Source organism: Fringilla coelebs (genome assembly GCF_963513975.1).
Source record: "Fringilla coelebs genome assembly, chromosome: 8".
NCBI lineage: Eukaryota > Metazoa > Chordata > Aves > Passeriformes > Fringillidae > Fringilla > Fringilla coelebs.
In genome coordinates, this window is record NC_140066.1 from 6,746,073 (window position 1) to 6,761,403 (window position 15,331).

The following is a 15,331-nucleotide window of genomic DNA, read 5'->3' on the forward strand; positions in this document are numbered from 1 at the left end:
TGCCAATTCTGGCACCATCTTCTGCACACAGGCAAACTCCTCTGACTTCAGGCTGACTTTAGTTAAACCTACCAGGCAATTTTACAGGCCAAAAGCCAACTTGTCAACAGTGAGTGTAGCTGAAGGCCAGCAAATTCCCTTTTACCTTCCATCTATGCATGATGGATCAGTACACTGGCAAAAGAGATCACTGCAGCTGACTGAGGCAGAAACAGCCAGAAGAGGAACAGCAGGGAGCCTGGGCACACAGATGGCTACAAAAGCCCCACATGTTCTAGTCCTTTTCCTCTTTGGATCCACATCTCCAAAGAGCTCAAAGCTGTCAGCAACACCTACTGCTACACATTAGAAGCCCATCCATCCTCTGATATTTCTACAGAAACCATAGAACTATTTTAAGGATGTTCCCAATTATTCTATGGCTTTTCAAATTTAAAAGCTTGAGTGTTATTTTTCCAAGTGTGGTTTGTATTTCACACTGAGCATCAGCACACTGCACGAATGGAACAGACAAAAACAAAGGCAGTTTCCACAGATGGAAACAGATTTCAGCTGAGTGTGACGTCATTTACTTTATATTATTGGTAGATACATGGATAATCCTGCTTACCAATGTAATTTCACTGCCAGTTGTAAGCCCAGCTATTTCAGGTTTTTAGCTGGACTCAGTAGCTGCCATAGCATTCCATTTTTGGTATAGACACCTCCTCTACAGACCTTTTGCTCATGTAAAGAGAAATGTTTCTCAAATATATAAGGAGATAAAAATACAAAGAAAAAAGTCTGGATACAACAATGAATTTGCATAGTCATATAGCTGTATTTTTAAAAAATCCAACCTACTGCCTTTATTACCACATAATCTATGGTCTTACAGTTTTAATAGCTTCAAAGTGAATAATTGCTTGAAAGGCTCATTTACGAAGCAAAGCAACTGAGTTTGCATCTGACTGATAACTGAAATATCAGTCATGTGTACACATGTTGCTCTGATACTGAACATATTTCACCTGGATAGTAACAACTCTAAAGCCACAGTTCTAAAAAAGTATTAAAAATCAAAGAAACTAAGACACAAATAAAGCCACTCAAAAGTACTACTTGTATCCAGACTCCTCAAACACTAAGCCCTTAGCATTAACAACAATGCATTTAAGGGTTCAGTCTGTTCACTCTGCCAAAGTATTGCTCAAAGCATGGAATAGTGTTTGGCACTTTATTCTTTCGTTCCTCCAAATGCAAAAAGGGAACACTCTCTGTTCCTTACCTAACAGTTAAAGCAATCCAGGAAACTCTTTTAGTATGAGGTGCTTTTGAGACAACCCCATCCACTAAATTCCCTTTCCTTAAAAATTTTGTAATAGAGATGATACCCATTGGTCCAATCAAAGGCTGAGGATCTCCACAGATTGATACAGAGCCAGACACTGTGTGCATCTACAGTAAGAATATGTACCTACACCCTTGAGTGGCAGGCTGGAGAATGAAAGAATCCTCCATGCCTCTACAAAACCATGGACCTGAATAAAAAGGCCTGATAAACTGCCTTGTTTTGCTGACCAGGCCCAGTTCCCCTTCTCAATACCAAGTGTTTCACAGTTACATTAGGAGTGGCTTCCATCTCTGTCATAAACACACACAAGTTTTTTCTAAGAGCTGGTCAGACAACATGGAAATACCAAAAGTAGTGTAGATGACATTGTACCATCTATGCAGAAACTAGGCCTGGTGCTGTTAATACAATTTTACTTCCGGATGAACTATAATTACTATTGCACATATGGTTAGCAAGTTTAGCCTAAGCAAGATTTCATTTGAAAGGAAGTTTGCTAATGAAAACTAAATAGCAGAATAAAAATCTAAAGAACAATGCTTGAATCTTTGGCTGGCTGATCTTGGCTGTAAAAAAGGCAAACAGAGCCATATGCCTTGGGATTTCAGTCAGCACACACTGAAAGAGCAGAAGCATTTTTGCTTAGACTGTATACTGCCCATATACTTCAAGCCACTCCCATCAAAGATCAGCAGTTTGGACTTTGCTCTCCTTTTGTTTTGGCTACCAAGTGATGAGGCTACAGTTATGGATTAAGTTTTGCCTGCCACGCACCTCTGTGGCACTCCCCAGCTCGAAATAAGGCATAAGGAGTACATGGAAGAATCCTATTCACGGGGAAAAGCCAAAAACCCTGCATGTATTGGGTTGACCCAACACCAGGTGGACACCAAAGCCATTTTGTCACTTCCCCCCTCAGCTGGGCAGGGGAGAGAACACAGAATGAAAAGGTCGAAGGCTATGGCGACAGATAAGGACAGAGATCACTCAACAGCTACTGTCATGGGCAATTGCCAACCCAGTTTGGGTATTTTGATTGTTAATCTATTACCAATCAAATCAGAGTAGGAAAATGAGAAATAAGAGTAAAACCTTGACACACAAACCCAATACACTGCCAAAAAAGCAAGACTCTCAAATCATGCCTTACCCCTCCCCCTGAGTGTTACAGCTAGGTAGTGACTTCTAGACTAAGCCAGCTACCAGCTATGGCTCACATGTCCTGACAAACAAAAGCTTGCCCTGGCATTTTTGTCCTGAATGTTTCTGAAAAGCACTACACAAAACAAAAGTCATTCTGTCCAGCACCTGACAGAATTTAGTTCCATTTTGCTATTCAGATACACAATACTAACCACATGATCTACAGTAAAACACTACATATTTTAGTAACTACAAAAACTACTCTTTGACCAAAATGCTAGTTTGCTACAGGGACAGGGGAGCATGAGGATCAGCTCCTGAACCCCTCAAGAAATTGTATCCTATTTTTTTCCCCCTGGCTTTGGGCAAGGAACAGGGAAAATCACGTAAATCCTATTAAGAGAACATGTCTGCCAACAGTAGTGAACTTTAAATTCAGCAACTCCTTTAGCAGATTGCAGTTACCAAAATGCAGGAATGCAATCAGAAACAGGTCTGTTAAAATCTTCACAGCATTCTTATGAGCAGAATATAAAAGCCAGAGAACAAAAATGCCTTAACAGTTAAAGAATATACCCAGAAGCACTGACAGAGCTGAATAAAGCACATTCTTGAACAGAGCAAGGCAGCTATTAACTTTCCAACTTAGAAAGCTGGAATTCTCCAAAGCAACTGCCAGATTCTTCCAAAGCACAGCATAACCAATAGTAAGGCAATTACTCAAGCAGTCAGAAACCACCCTAGAATTTGAACAGGAAAAGTGACATCCCTACAGATTCCTCCAAAATGTGGGACTTTTCTATGCCAGGAACTTTTATTTAATGGGTCGCAAGTATAACAATTGCAAGCAGTCTGATAGGAGACAATTAAGCCTTTTTTCCAATGCAGACCTCTAGGCTCCATTACAAGTACACTATCTATTCATGTTTATGGACTAATTATTGATCTACTCCAAAATGTCTGGCACCTTCTGCCAGATAACTCTTCAAGTTGTCTCAACATGGAGACATCCCTGTCCGAACCTTGAAAGAAGTCTAAAAAGAGGACAACAAGAAAAAAAAATTAGAAAAAATTCTCTTCTGTAAGGGATGTTCTGCACTGGAGTGTGTGTGCAAGTGCTGATGTACTTATGGGCTCCAATAGCCCCTTCACAGGGGCCCGTGGCAGTCTGGAACAAGGGACAGCTAAAAAACAATTCCTGAAGCAAAATCCAGGCTAGCCTCTCTAATGAGTCAGCCAGGAAACTCTTTCACATGGTCAAGTTGCATCAGTGTTTTAACACAGTCACCCTTTCATGAGTTGACAGGGCATTACTGGTACACTAAACCTACAAATCAACTCACCTTCTGTTCACTATAGATCCTGCACAGTGCAGAAATACTTGGGGAGAAGCTATTTGCATATCATTCTAACTCAAAGAATCTGCACCTGTACCCAGAGATAGCGCCCAAAACTTGGGTCCACAACTGAGCAGTTTTTCTTGTGCTGCTGGATAGCCTAGGTATATTTTAACAGAAGGCATAAGTCTGGAGATACCATCACCATGCCATAAAAAAAACAACCAAAAACTCCAAACAGATAACAAATCCTGCTCAAAACATCGTCAAAAGGCCCAGTAAACCCAGTTGTACAGAAAATTCCAAAAAGCTAATACTGGAAGGCAAATAAAAAATTGTTATAAAACCCTTAGTCACTTCTCCGCATGCTCACCTATTCACCTCTTGCTTTTATGATACATGTTTGACTCCTGCTGTAAGAGCGTCCTGCCCATCCCAGCACTCCTTCCTGTTTACAGCCTTCCAGGGCTCGCCATGGGCAGGGCACTCAGCTGAGCTCACACCTTCCAAGCACTCACACCAGGAACTGCAACCAGACCATCTGCAGCACTTCCTCGAGATAAAGAGCATTGAATGCCTTCAAACACAGAACAACCCTTGTAAGAGAACTTAAATCTCCCACCTAGCTCTTAGCTCAAACTCAATAGCAAAATTTCATCCCTGCTGGAGAAGTATTCATTTTCAAAGCTGCTCATACTCACTTAAATCTCAAGTAAGTTATTTTCCTTCAAACACATGAAATTATCTCTAATTTCTCTGTTGCTAGACTTCTTACCACTGGAAGCAAAGTATTTGTGGCCCCATGTCAGCCAGCTGTGGTATGAGGCCAGAGCACAACCGAATACTGAGAAATAGCCAACAATTAGGTATAATTGCAGGGACTTCTCACACAGCTCTTAAGACAGCCTTGACATGACTTTGATCAAAGAAAAAGACGTGTCCTTGTACTGAACTGTGCTTTTCTTCCAATGATCAGCAAGGACTGACAGCTGGATTAAGGATGTCAGAAGAAAAACTGACTGATTTGCTATTTTTCATTTTTTAAAGAACATCAAACCAAGCCTAGTTTTCAGGAGATAATTTCTATTTTCATTTAGTATACACATGAATAAATTTATTTCATAAAGCAGGTGAACAAGATAAAAAAAATTGTAGTCTTAATTGTAAGTTTAAAGATGAAAGCTGATACCTACATGCATGTTCAAAGAAACTGTCAGAGTTTGCATAATAAAGGTAATTGACAGATGACAGAGAAACACACTTATGAGCTTCCTTGCTTTGGAAAAATTCTTTACACTCACTGCTCTTGGAGGTACTACAACCTAAACATGAAGTTTTCATGAGCAACATGATCCTCTCCATTTAGGATGCTTCTGAGAGCTCCTAGAAGACATGGGTAATTTAATGCAGATGATGTGCTGAACAAGATTAACAGGAACATTACAGATCTAGAATGAGGTGTTTCATTTTGTTATGAGGTTTAAAGTTACAAATACCCTTGGTAGTTTCTTAGCTTCCATAAATTTAATTTTAAAAACTACCAGCTCTCTTATTTATACTACTTAGTTTTGTGCCTAGTGTCTTGAAAATTATGTTGGAAGCTTCTACAAACTTTTAGGTCTTTACTTCTGTGTAAGAACATGACATCATTCATATCAAGGAGAAGAATCCAGAAGACACCTTAGAACACCTTCCATTGCAATCTATATGGCATATTGGAAAATTGTTCATTACAGTAACTTCAGTAACTTGTGTCAAGCCAGCAGCTGCTTCTTCTCAAAGGTTTCTCTGCTCTGTGCCGCAACAAATTTTGAAACAAGGAAAGTTAGATGGATGTTTGGAGAACCAAAGCCAGTATAAAGAACACAAAGCAAAGACTCATCTTGGCACTGCCAAGTCCTGCACATTTTTAAACATGTTTAACAGTCTTAAAGCTTCAGCTCTTGGAAGCCTCAGAGGTCTCAGTCCTGGTGAAATGACCAGGTAACAATCAGATTTGCATACAAAGATAATATTTTATCTAGCACAAAATTGGAACAGGAGCAGTAATAATAATTGAGTGACAGAAGTTCTGCAGGTGACAGAAAACGCAAAGAAACTTTGCCAAAAACACATGAACACTACATCCCTAGAATAAAAGCCAAAAAAGCCCAGCAGAATACAGTCTCATTACAGCAACTGTACTTAATTTTTAAAGCAGCCTCACTCATTTAATGTATGCAAGTCCCAAGACAAGATAACTCAGTGTTTTAAGTGGCAGTAATCTCTTTCACTGCTGTGGGAGGGTAAAAAAAAATAGGTTGCCCAAAAGGATCCAAGGCCAGCTTTTTAATTATTCAAGGTAATTCGGGCATATTTACTCTGAGTTATATTACCTTAAATCAAGCTATAGAAGTAACAATGGGAAGTCAATGTATATACATACTATAGACATAAGTCTGTAACTGCAGGAGATGGGGACAAATTCTTTGCAATAAAGTGTTTTAAATATTTTTCCTCTATTGTCTCAGCATCTGCCTAGGGAGAAAGTTTCCTGATGTACCCAATGCTTGAACTGTAGGTTCAGGAATCCAGTACTTTAATATTATCTTCAATATTAGAAGAAACTGAGTTTAGATTCTCTCAAGACTCTGAAGTCATGCCCATTCTCAACTATTTTTCAAATCTAAAGCTTTATTCAGCTTTGACAAGTGGCTTCAAAGCTAGCTACTCCACTGGAGTTCCTCTTCCAGGCTTGGCCATCACTTATGGCCTAGGCTTATTCCCTCTAACACCTCCAAATGCCACAGTCAAAAAATGGATTTCCACTTGGATTCTTACCTTTTCAACTTTGGTTTTCACCCTACATTAAGTCTGATAGAGACTTGAGCTAATATCACAAGTTAAAATCCACAGTAATTGTTTGCTGCTCTAAGAGTATCTTTATTTTTGGAAATATTAATCAATATCAAAATAACTGGCTATAGGGAACTAGCATTTAAAATAGGAGTGGTCCCAAATAAAAATTACTTCTGCTTATTCCAAGGGAAACCACATTTTATTTTTGAGCTGTCTGTTAGTGTAAGGCAAACCACACTGCATGTAACCACCCATTCATATGGGTTGCATTTTAAAAAAAAGTGTCTACCATGCTATAGGTCACATTGTGTGGATTATTAATCTGTCCAGGTGGCTCCAGAGAGAAAAGTGAAGTTCATAACTCAAAGGCTCAGAAAGGTCCTACTTTATCATTACACATTCTTGAACCCAAGGGTGTCATTAGAGACCAGCCTCAATGTCCTGCCTCTCCCAAAAAAAAGCTACAAAAATACAACAATCTGAGCAAAGTGGTAAGTGAAACCATATAACACCAACTCCTGAAGTAAAAGTAGGCATGTCTTATCTCTACCCCAGACAGCTGGTGGTTTTGTTTTTAATCATCCAAAGTTACAGACATTTTAATTTTTTGCCGTAAGGTCCTTGATTTTCAAACAATCCTGTTAATTTTATAACCCAGAAATGTACTACTGAAGCCTCTCAGAGCACTCAAAGAACAAACCTTTCCATTGTACACAGGAAAAGGTTTCTATGAACTTTGTATTTGGCAGATGCTGTTGAGGCAACATCTGGACTTGCCATTCCCAAGTAACGTGTTTCCTCAATTATACCTGGTACATAGAGAACTCTGAAGATTCTGTTAGACACCAAGTTCAGGCTGACAAGCAGAATCTCCACCAGCCTTACTCATGCAGTTCTATTAGTAACAAAACTACAATGCTAAAAGATCTTAATTTCCTCCCTTCTGAACCCAAATAATTTATGAGGGTTTTTTTGGACTTATGCATTAATTAGTTTGAGGGTTAGGTTTGACGGTTTGCTCTCAAAAACAAATAAAACACACTATTCTGATTAACAAAAAAAAACTCTGAGAGAAGAATTCTGTTAACACAATTATGTTTCACTGGTTATATGTAAATGGACTAAGAAACCAGAAGATAGAAAAGAAATGTGTGCCTTTTCAGAAATCTTCTTTTCCAAATGCAAATGTAAGATAATTGCCCAATTCATATTATCCTCTTTATACAAATGTAACTTTCATTTTGTCTCAACCATTCAAGGGTAACTTTTAGACAAGAAAAACTACCCCTCAAAGTTCTATAAGTAGAACAGTAAAACCAACACTGCTTACATTGCAACTACAGCAAATTAATGACTGCCAAAGCAGTCATGTAAAACATATATTTTATGTTTCTGTGGATATAGTGTTTTCCAAGTGAACCATAAGCTGTTCACTGCTGAAAATTTTGAATAGGTCAGCTTCTAAAACATTCTAATACTAAATACACTGCAACTCAGTAATCCTAGATGTGCCTTTAGACATCTATAAAGGCAATGATGCGTTCTAGAACAAAATCCTAATCTGGAGGGGAAAAGAAATATATATTAGCAGACAGAAAGCCAAATAATAATTCTTTGGGGGTTTTATATTAGTTTAAGGTTATGTTACCATACTTAAAAACTAATCAGGATATCTTTAAGCTAGTGACCATCTTCCTGACTCGCCATAGTTTTGATCAATGAATTACAAAACTGGGTGGGGGGAGGAAATAACAAAACCAGACAGTGGTAGGAAGGCACAAGCACAAACTGTTTTCTGATTTTCCTGTGTGAGCACTGGAAGTTCCAACAGCTTTAACACAAAAAAGTACATCATTATGTCTGGCTTCTCATATCAGGAAAAATTCTGCTTGAGAAATCCTTGCACTTAAAGCCAGGTTGCAGGCTTTTGAAATAAACTGCACCTAGTTTTCAACATCAAACACAAGTTCCAACTGTCTTCGGGATGCATGAGTAATGCTCCAAAGATGATAAACACAGGGCAAACATTCATCTAGTTAAACCCACCTCCATGTTGATGCTTGCAGACTGCTAGGAAACACAAGAGAAATAGAAGTAACGCCCTACTATTTTGTCAGTGATAAACTGAGCAGCAAAGCAACAGAGATGGCTGACAAGAAGCTCAGTGCAGAGATAGCCTCTGTGGGGCGTTTTATTTCCCTCAAATAAAAAACATCTTGTCAGATTGGTTGCCCTATGCCACTGAGGGCAGTCATGTTTGAAGTCATACTGGTCAGCAAAAAACTTGCAATCACCTTTCCTGCCTAGACCCTACACACCTCATCTCATTTGACCTGGAGTAAACTGTTATGATCTAGTCTGGCAGGTCTTGCCAACAGAGGGATTGTACTGTTGGCAGATGTAATATTTTCTTCTATAGAAACCTAGTACTTCCACAGATTTCAAAATTTTGGAATTTCATAAGCAGAATAAAAAGGACCTATAAAAAGCTCAGAGAAATCCCCTTTGCACATGGAGCACTGGAACAGAGGACTTTGCCAGACATGTTTTTACACACATTTTGAAGATTATTTCTATCAAATGTTAAAATTATTGAGCCAAAGCAAATTTTTTTTAAAAAATCAGATTTGGCTTAGGATCTTCCTCAGCCTTGGGAAAGGGACAAGCAAATAGGGACCTGCCTCTCTGTACAAACCCAGGAAAGACAAGCTGTTCTGTCCAGGCTGCAGAAGAGCTCGATAGCCTACAACGTGCTGGCTCAAAGCAGACATTGGTTTGTGGAACACTGCAAGAGTGGAGGTTGTTTGTTTTAATTAGAAACATCCTTTTGGGCCAGATCAGGCAGTTCTTGGTATTTCTTTATCTACAAGGCAGAGGACACACATGTGGGGCTGAGCACATTTTGTAACACAGTACATGCCAAGACCATGAAGTAAGACTCCATGGGACACCTCTAGACGTGCTCCATCTGTTTTGAGCAAACTTCAGTCCAGCTGCCTGCCACAGGCTGGGCACACTGAGCACGCATGCTCTGCACTCCCACCATCCTGTAAACATGGCAGAGAAAAGAGCAGCTAGGCTGCAGAGCAAATGTTGATTTAAGGCAAGGTGTGCCAGACAAGCAGGAGGGACACTTCTTTCTTACGTGTTGTCAGAGACAGAAATTTTGCATTGTACCAACTCAAGAGGTGTTACAAGTCATATACAAGGGAGCAGAAACTTCTCATTGTATATATTAGGATTACCTCACTGAGAAGCTGAACTGTTGGAGAGAAGAGCTCTGATGATTTCACTGGTTAATTATGTAAATGATTTTAAACTTTCACACAGTCAAGACAATACACTTAATCCCTAGACTTACAGATTTCAACCCATGAAACTGAAAACCCTTTTAAAAATCCTTCACTTTGTTTGATTAGAACAGCTGCACTGTTATTACTGGAACTAGATTCATAAGAAGAAAGAATAAGCAGCAATGTGAAAGCAAAGAATGCAGTTTCAGAGCACGCTTTAACCATACCCTAAAGCCTAAAATAATGCTGGTTTTGTCCTGCAACCTTTCATTCTCAACACAGCACTTACCTAGCAACAACACAACAGCAGCATGAGCTGGTGCAGTTCATTGCAACTAACGAAAGATTAACTTCTATCAACACTAATTTTCATTCTAGTTGACAAAACACAGTGGTCACAGAGTTTGGATCATGTGGGAAGTGAATGAGGAGAGGATGAAGGACAGGATAGCCCCTCCCAGAAAAAGGGCAGTGAGATCTATTTAACATGAAATGCCAAGGATAACTGATCACAGTCGCTGATTCATTCCAGCTCTGTGATGAGACAGACATTGCAGCACATCTCACTCATGCTATGACAGCAACTCCTTTTACCCCACAGGTGCAGCAGCAATTTATAGGCCTTTAAACTGAAGAAAACTGTCAGAAATTCAGCATCCAACAGCAGTCAACTCCTTCACACTTCAGCTGCAACCATTGTGCCAGAGAAAAGGCTACAAAAAGTCAAAGAAACTCTCCCACAAATGGCTCTTCTGCCTTGAAGATCAGGCTATTAAGCTGCAGATATTCATTCCACACATATGGTGTTATTGTTACTTGATTGCATCCCATGAGCTGTGATCTCTTCAAGACATGTGTGACAGCACACAAGAAGGGAAATATTATTGCAGTTCATGCTTTTAATTAAAAAATAATTGTATTCCAAGAACAAGACACCATCTAGGTTTACAGTTGAAGCATACACAGGTACATGAAACATGATCTACAGGCTAAGCCAGGTATTCCTGACAACAATTCAGTCAACACAGAAGCTATGGCTTCAACCACCCATTCTCAAATATACAGTAATTCTAGGGGCAGCTGGACATCTGGAAATGTCAAACAACAACAGAAGCAACAAAAGTAGAGTAATATAAGGCCTTGGAAACTACCATTAAAGAAACAGCTCCAATCTGTAAAGCAGCAAAAGCTGAAAGAGACTAATACACTACCCAGTTTCAGGTCACCTCCTGTGTCCCCTAGACAGTCTTTGTCCAGCTTAAAGCATTTAATTATAATCTAATATCAGAATCAAGGAATACTTGCAAGGCTCTAAACTTGGGGTGGGGAAGAGAGACATTATAAATACAAGCAAACAGAAAGCTACTACTAGTACCCAAGACAAATCCATCCTTCTGAGGAGCACTGCAACTTTTCCTTCCAACATTCATGGATGCTGACCTACTTAACTGGAAACAAACCATGTACTTAAACACGAAGGGAGAGAGTGTGCTGCAAAGCAACACAGATGGGGGAACTTACATTTTTAAGTGAGGAGGGGAAAAAGTTAACAGATTACAGCAGACAGTCTGCTTTAACAGATTGCAAGAACAAAATGGCCATCTACTTTGTATTTAGGATGCTTTCACATCTTTGCTTGGCACAAGAGGATGGTCTGATCTCATCCATACCAGGCTGTGACTGACAAGTATTCAGTGTGTTTACTATTAAATACTGTCTCAGCAACTGATGTGTACACAATCACTCAGGCCTTACAAATGAGAAGAATAGCAAGCCAAGTGGATGAAAAGTCAGACACAAGCTCTATTTGAAGTTTACAAGATGGGCAGTCACAAATTTAAAAAATTATTTCCACCATCAAAAACTGAGAACAAGATGTGCCACTGACATGCTTTCTGAGACTCTGAATGAAATAATTTATCTTATTGTTGGTTTTGTTATGTGAAAAAAGGAAAAACCCCACAGTAAACATTCCAAAAATTGTTGCAACAGCCAGTGCATTTTAGAAATAATGAGCTATACTTACTACAACAGTACCCAATTTATATAAAATTTGAAAATGGAAAGATGTTTTAATTGTGCACTTCAAGTCTTCTGCTTCTTGACATAAAGCTATGCAATTAGTACAAGGTATTCCACAAGTTTAAATACTTAAGAATAATAGCACTGATAGAGCAAAGTGAAAAGATTTCATTAAAACAAAGTTCTGCTGAAGATTATTATGGGGAACAGTGAATTTGAACCACTCCCTGTTTCTTGTGCATGACTCCTCAAGACAATTCACAGGCAATTAAGAATTCAAATTCCCTACTAGGTCCATTCCCTTGTTCCTTCAAGTGCTAACCAAAGTATTTTAGTGGAGTTAATGAATTCCAAATTGCAAAGTCTCAAATTGAATCAGAAGGCAGTTTGCATGGGACACACATGCCAGGACAAGTCCACCATGTCAGAAGTCAGCAGAGGGCACTGCGACACACCTACAAATTAATATTTTGCTGCTCTTTTGGCCATGAAACATAGGAGGTCAGTCAGGAGTGAAGAACTCTGCATAGACAGAAAAACTGCTGCTCCTTTCCATCACCAGTCAAGATGACAAGCTGCTATGGACTTATGCACCAGGAAGTCATCACACCAGAATCCAAATGCTACATAAAAAAGAGCCTCAAGTCTTCACAGCTACATAGTATTTAAAAATCTGTTTCTTATGGCTTCTAAGGGAAAGATAGGACACACCTTCCAAACTCCAAACACTTAATTCAGAGACTCAAAGTCACTGAAATAGGTACATCTGGGAAAAGACCAGAGGAAAACAGATCAAATAAGGAAGATAATGGACACTGAGAAAACAGGACAAGAACATTCTCAAGACTACTGAAATTGATGACCTCTCATGTCATACCACATCTACTTCTGTGCTACTTCTCACCTTCTATTTCCACAAGAATTTTGCTTTATTAGCAAAGTTAAGCAATAATCTCAAAGCTGTCCAAGTTCTCATTGAACATTTTCACCTTCCTGAGAAATTAAACACTGACAAACTATTTAAATCCCACATCTAGGAAACAAGGACACAAGAAAGTGGAAAGGATTTATAAATAATATTTAGGACTCCCTTTTTAGCAAAAATAATTAGGGCACGCAGATGAGTGACCAATGGCAACAAGGAAACCAAACTCGACAGAACTGCACAGTACATTATCCTTTACTGCCTTTTGCAATAAATCTGTGGAGAACAGTAGCTGTTCTCTTCATTCCCTGTGCTATAGGGTTAGGCTCATAGAGGACTTTACCTTATGCAAATACAACGCTTAGGAATTCAGGGGGAAAACCCCAACTAACTACAGAAGAACCTGGTCATCAGAAATGAAGGTATTCAGCATTGCTGCCATCTCCCTTGAAACCAACACAGTCTAAGTAGATAAAATAAGAATTCTCTGGTTGGGGCTCTTATGTAACAAAGCAGAAACAGGTTGAGCAGCTCCATCTGATGTACAGAAAGAAAGAGTATGCCTCTTGCCTATAGCACTGTGTAAAGCCTATGGGAAGACCACACTACCGAAGTGCACCAACAGCAATTCCTCCCACAGACTCTCTTGCAAACCTCTGTCGTCCTTTGCCAATTCTAGAACGTGATGTTCTACTTTGCAAGTTGCAATTATGTGACAAGTCTCAGGGACGGCAGGAAGAGGGAGAAGGACTGCTACTTATCTAGGTGGTTGGACTGCAGCAGGAAAATATACGTGGCAGTATGAGAAAGTGTGAGAAAACTTGACAAAGTTTTCAGATGAAATTACACCAGACAGCTTAAGGGGGATATCTGTCACCAACAAAACAGGACAATCCTATTATGCCCTGCTGTGGGTCACACACTCCTGCTACATACCTTATGCTAATTCGGATGCTTGTTACACTGCTTTGTGAGCAGATTCACTTCATTTGCCAGGCAAAAACTCACACACAGCAAATCTCAGCTCAAATCACCCAATAAGCACTGAGGACTCCAGAGTCACTATCCTTGCTATCCAGCAAGGAGCATGAGGAAGCCTCTGCTACCCAAATATTACTCAACCTTTATGAGGGACTATAATTCAAATGAACACAATAACTCAAGAGTTTCAGGAAGGAACAGTAAAATACCTATGAAAAAAAATCAGAGGTGTCACTGCAGTTTACTCTTTCTCAAACAGAACTTACACAACAGGTAACATGAAGCTTCTCGCCTAAGAAACTTTGCCTCTTTGGCTTTCAAAAACTCGAGTTCATGAAGTGCAGTACACAACACTGCCAATCTATCTCTTCAGCTGATAAGCTACACTCAGCACAGACCGCCATCTCACACTCGCAAGCATTCTTCTAGTCCTCTCAACTCTGCTATAGGTTAAAAAGGAAAAGTTACGAGATTTTATAGGTTACTTCGGATCAATTTACAAGCAAGGGTTGCAATTTGTGCGTGACAGGCACAAGCAGCGCGAGTTGGCTGGCTCCGCAGCCCCGAGAAACGCGCACTAAGGGCAGGAGACACACGTTATGGGTAACCACAACCCCGGTGCAGGTCTTGCGGGAGTTTCTGGGAGCACAAGGACTCTGAGGGACACAGAACCCCAAGGGGAGCGGGGAGCGCAGAGCACCCGGCTCAGGAGGTCGAGGAAAGGAGAAAAGGGACGCAGCCCCTCGCCCGCCGCTCATCGGGACCATCTCCGCCCCGGGAAATAAGCCTCCTCCCGCAGCCCCAGCCCGGCACTCACACGACCGCTCGGGAGATCATCCAGGACACCATCGCGGCGGCGGCAGCGACGCGTCCCCTCAGCCGGCCGGGCCGCAATGGCCGCAGCCCTGCCGCGCCCCGCCCCGCCCGCCCCATTGGCTCGGCGGCTGCGCGCCTGCGCCTTGCGGCCGCGCGGGCGGCGCGGGAGCGGAACGGGGCCGTGAGGAGACCTCGGTGAGGCGTGAGAGGATCGGGGCCGGCGGCTGGGAAAGGCGTCTGTCTGCTCCTGCCTCTTCATCCAGGACCTGTTTGGGCAGCAGTGGCGTCCATCCTAGACCCCCACACGGATACAGCCTTTGCAAAGCACCTGGAAGAGAGGAACAGATAGAAGTCGTTAAGATTGCAGTAAGGTGAGAAGGGGAGAAAGGTGCCTATTTGAAACACAGTGACCAGCTCCAGCAATAAGAGGGGTGGGATGCACACCCTTAGCCTTGTCTTTGCCCATGTGCTCGCAACGCTGTAGGATGTTTGGTAAGCCAAAACATCCGTGTGCTATATTGAAGTCACCTCAGGCTGGCCTGCTGCCCCGGAGCGTGCCGAACCAACCACTCGTGTGCTGGAGGGGTCGGACAAGGCTGCTGTGTCACCCAGGGACACCGGCTGGAGCCCTGCCTGCAGCAGA

At 41.0% G+C, this 15,331-nt stretch overlaps 1 protein-coding gene across 2 annotated transcripts in view; it reads right to left on the bottom strand.

Moving 5' to 3' along the window:
• The window catches only part of REEP3 (receptor accessory protein 3), a 36,752-nt gene extending 21,970 nt beyond the window's left edge, over nt 1-14,782 (bottom strand). Inside the window, exon 1 of one of the 2 annotated variants that reach the window (XR_014616334.1) lies at nt 14,690-14,775. Coding sequence is in view for 1 of the 2 variants with exons in the window: in XM_084210150.1 (XP_084066276.1) it covers nt 14,690-14,721 (32 nt within the window). In the remaining variant the exon portion in view is untranslated. Of the gene's footprint in view, nt 1-14,689 lie in introns of both variants that reach the window. The other variant, XM_084210150.1, reaches the window with a different exon arrangement.
• Between the last annotated feature and the right edge of the window lie 549 nt (nt 14,783-15,331).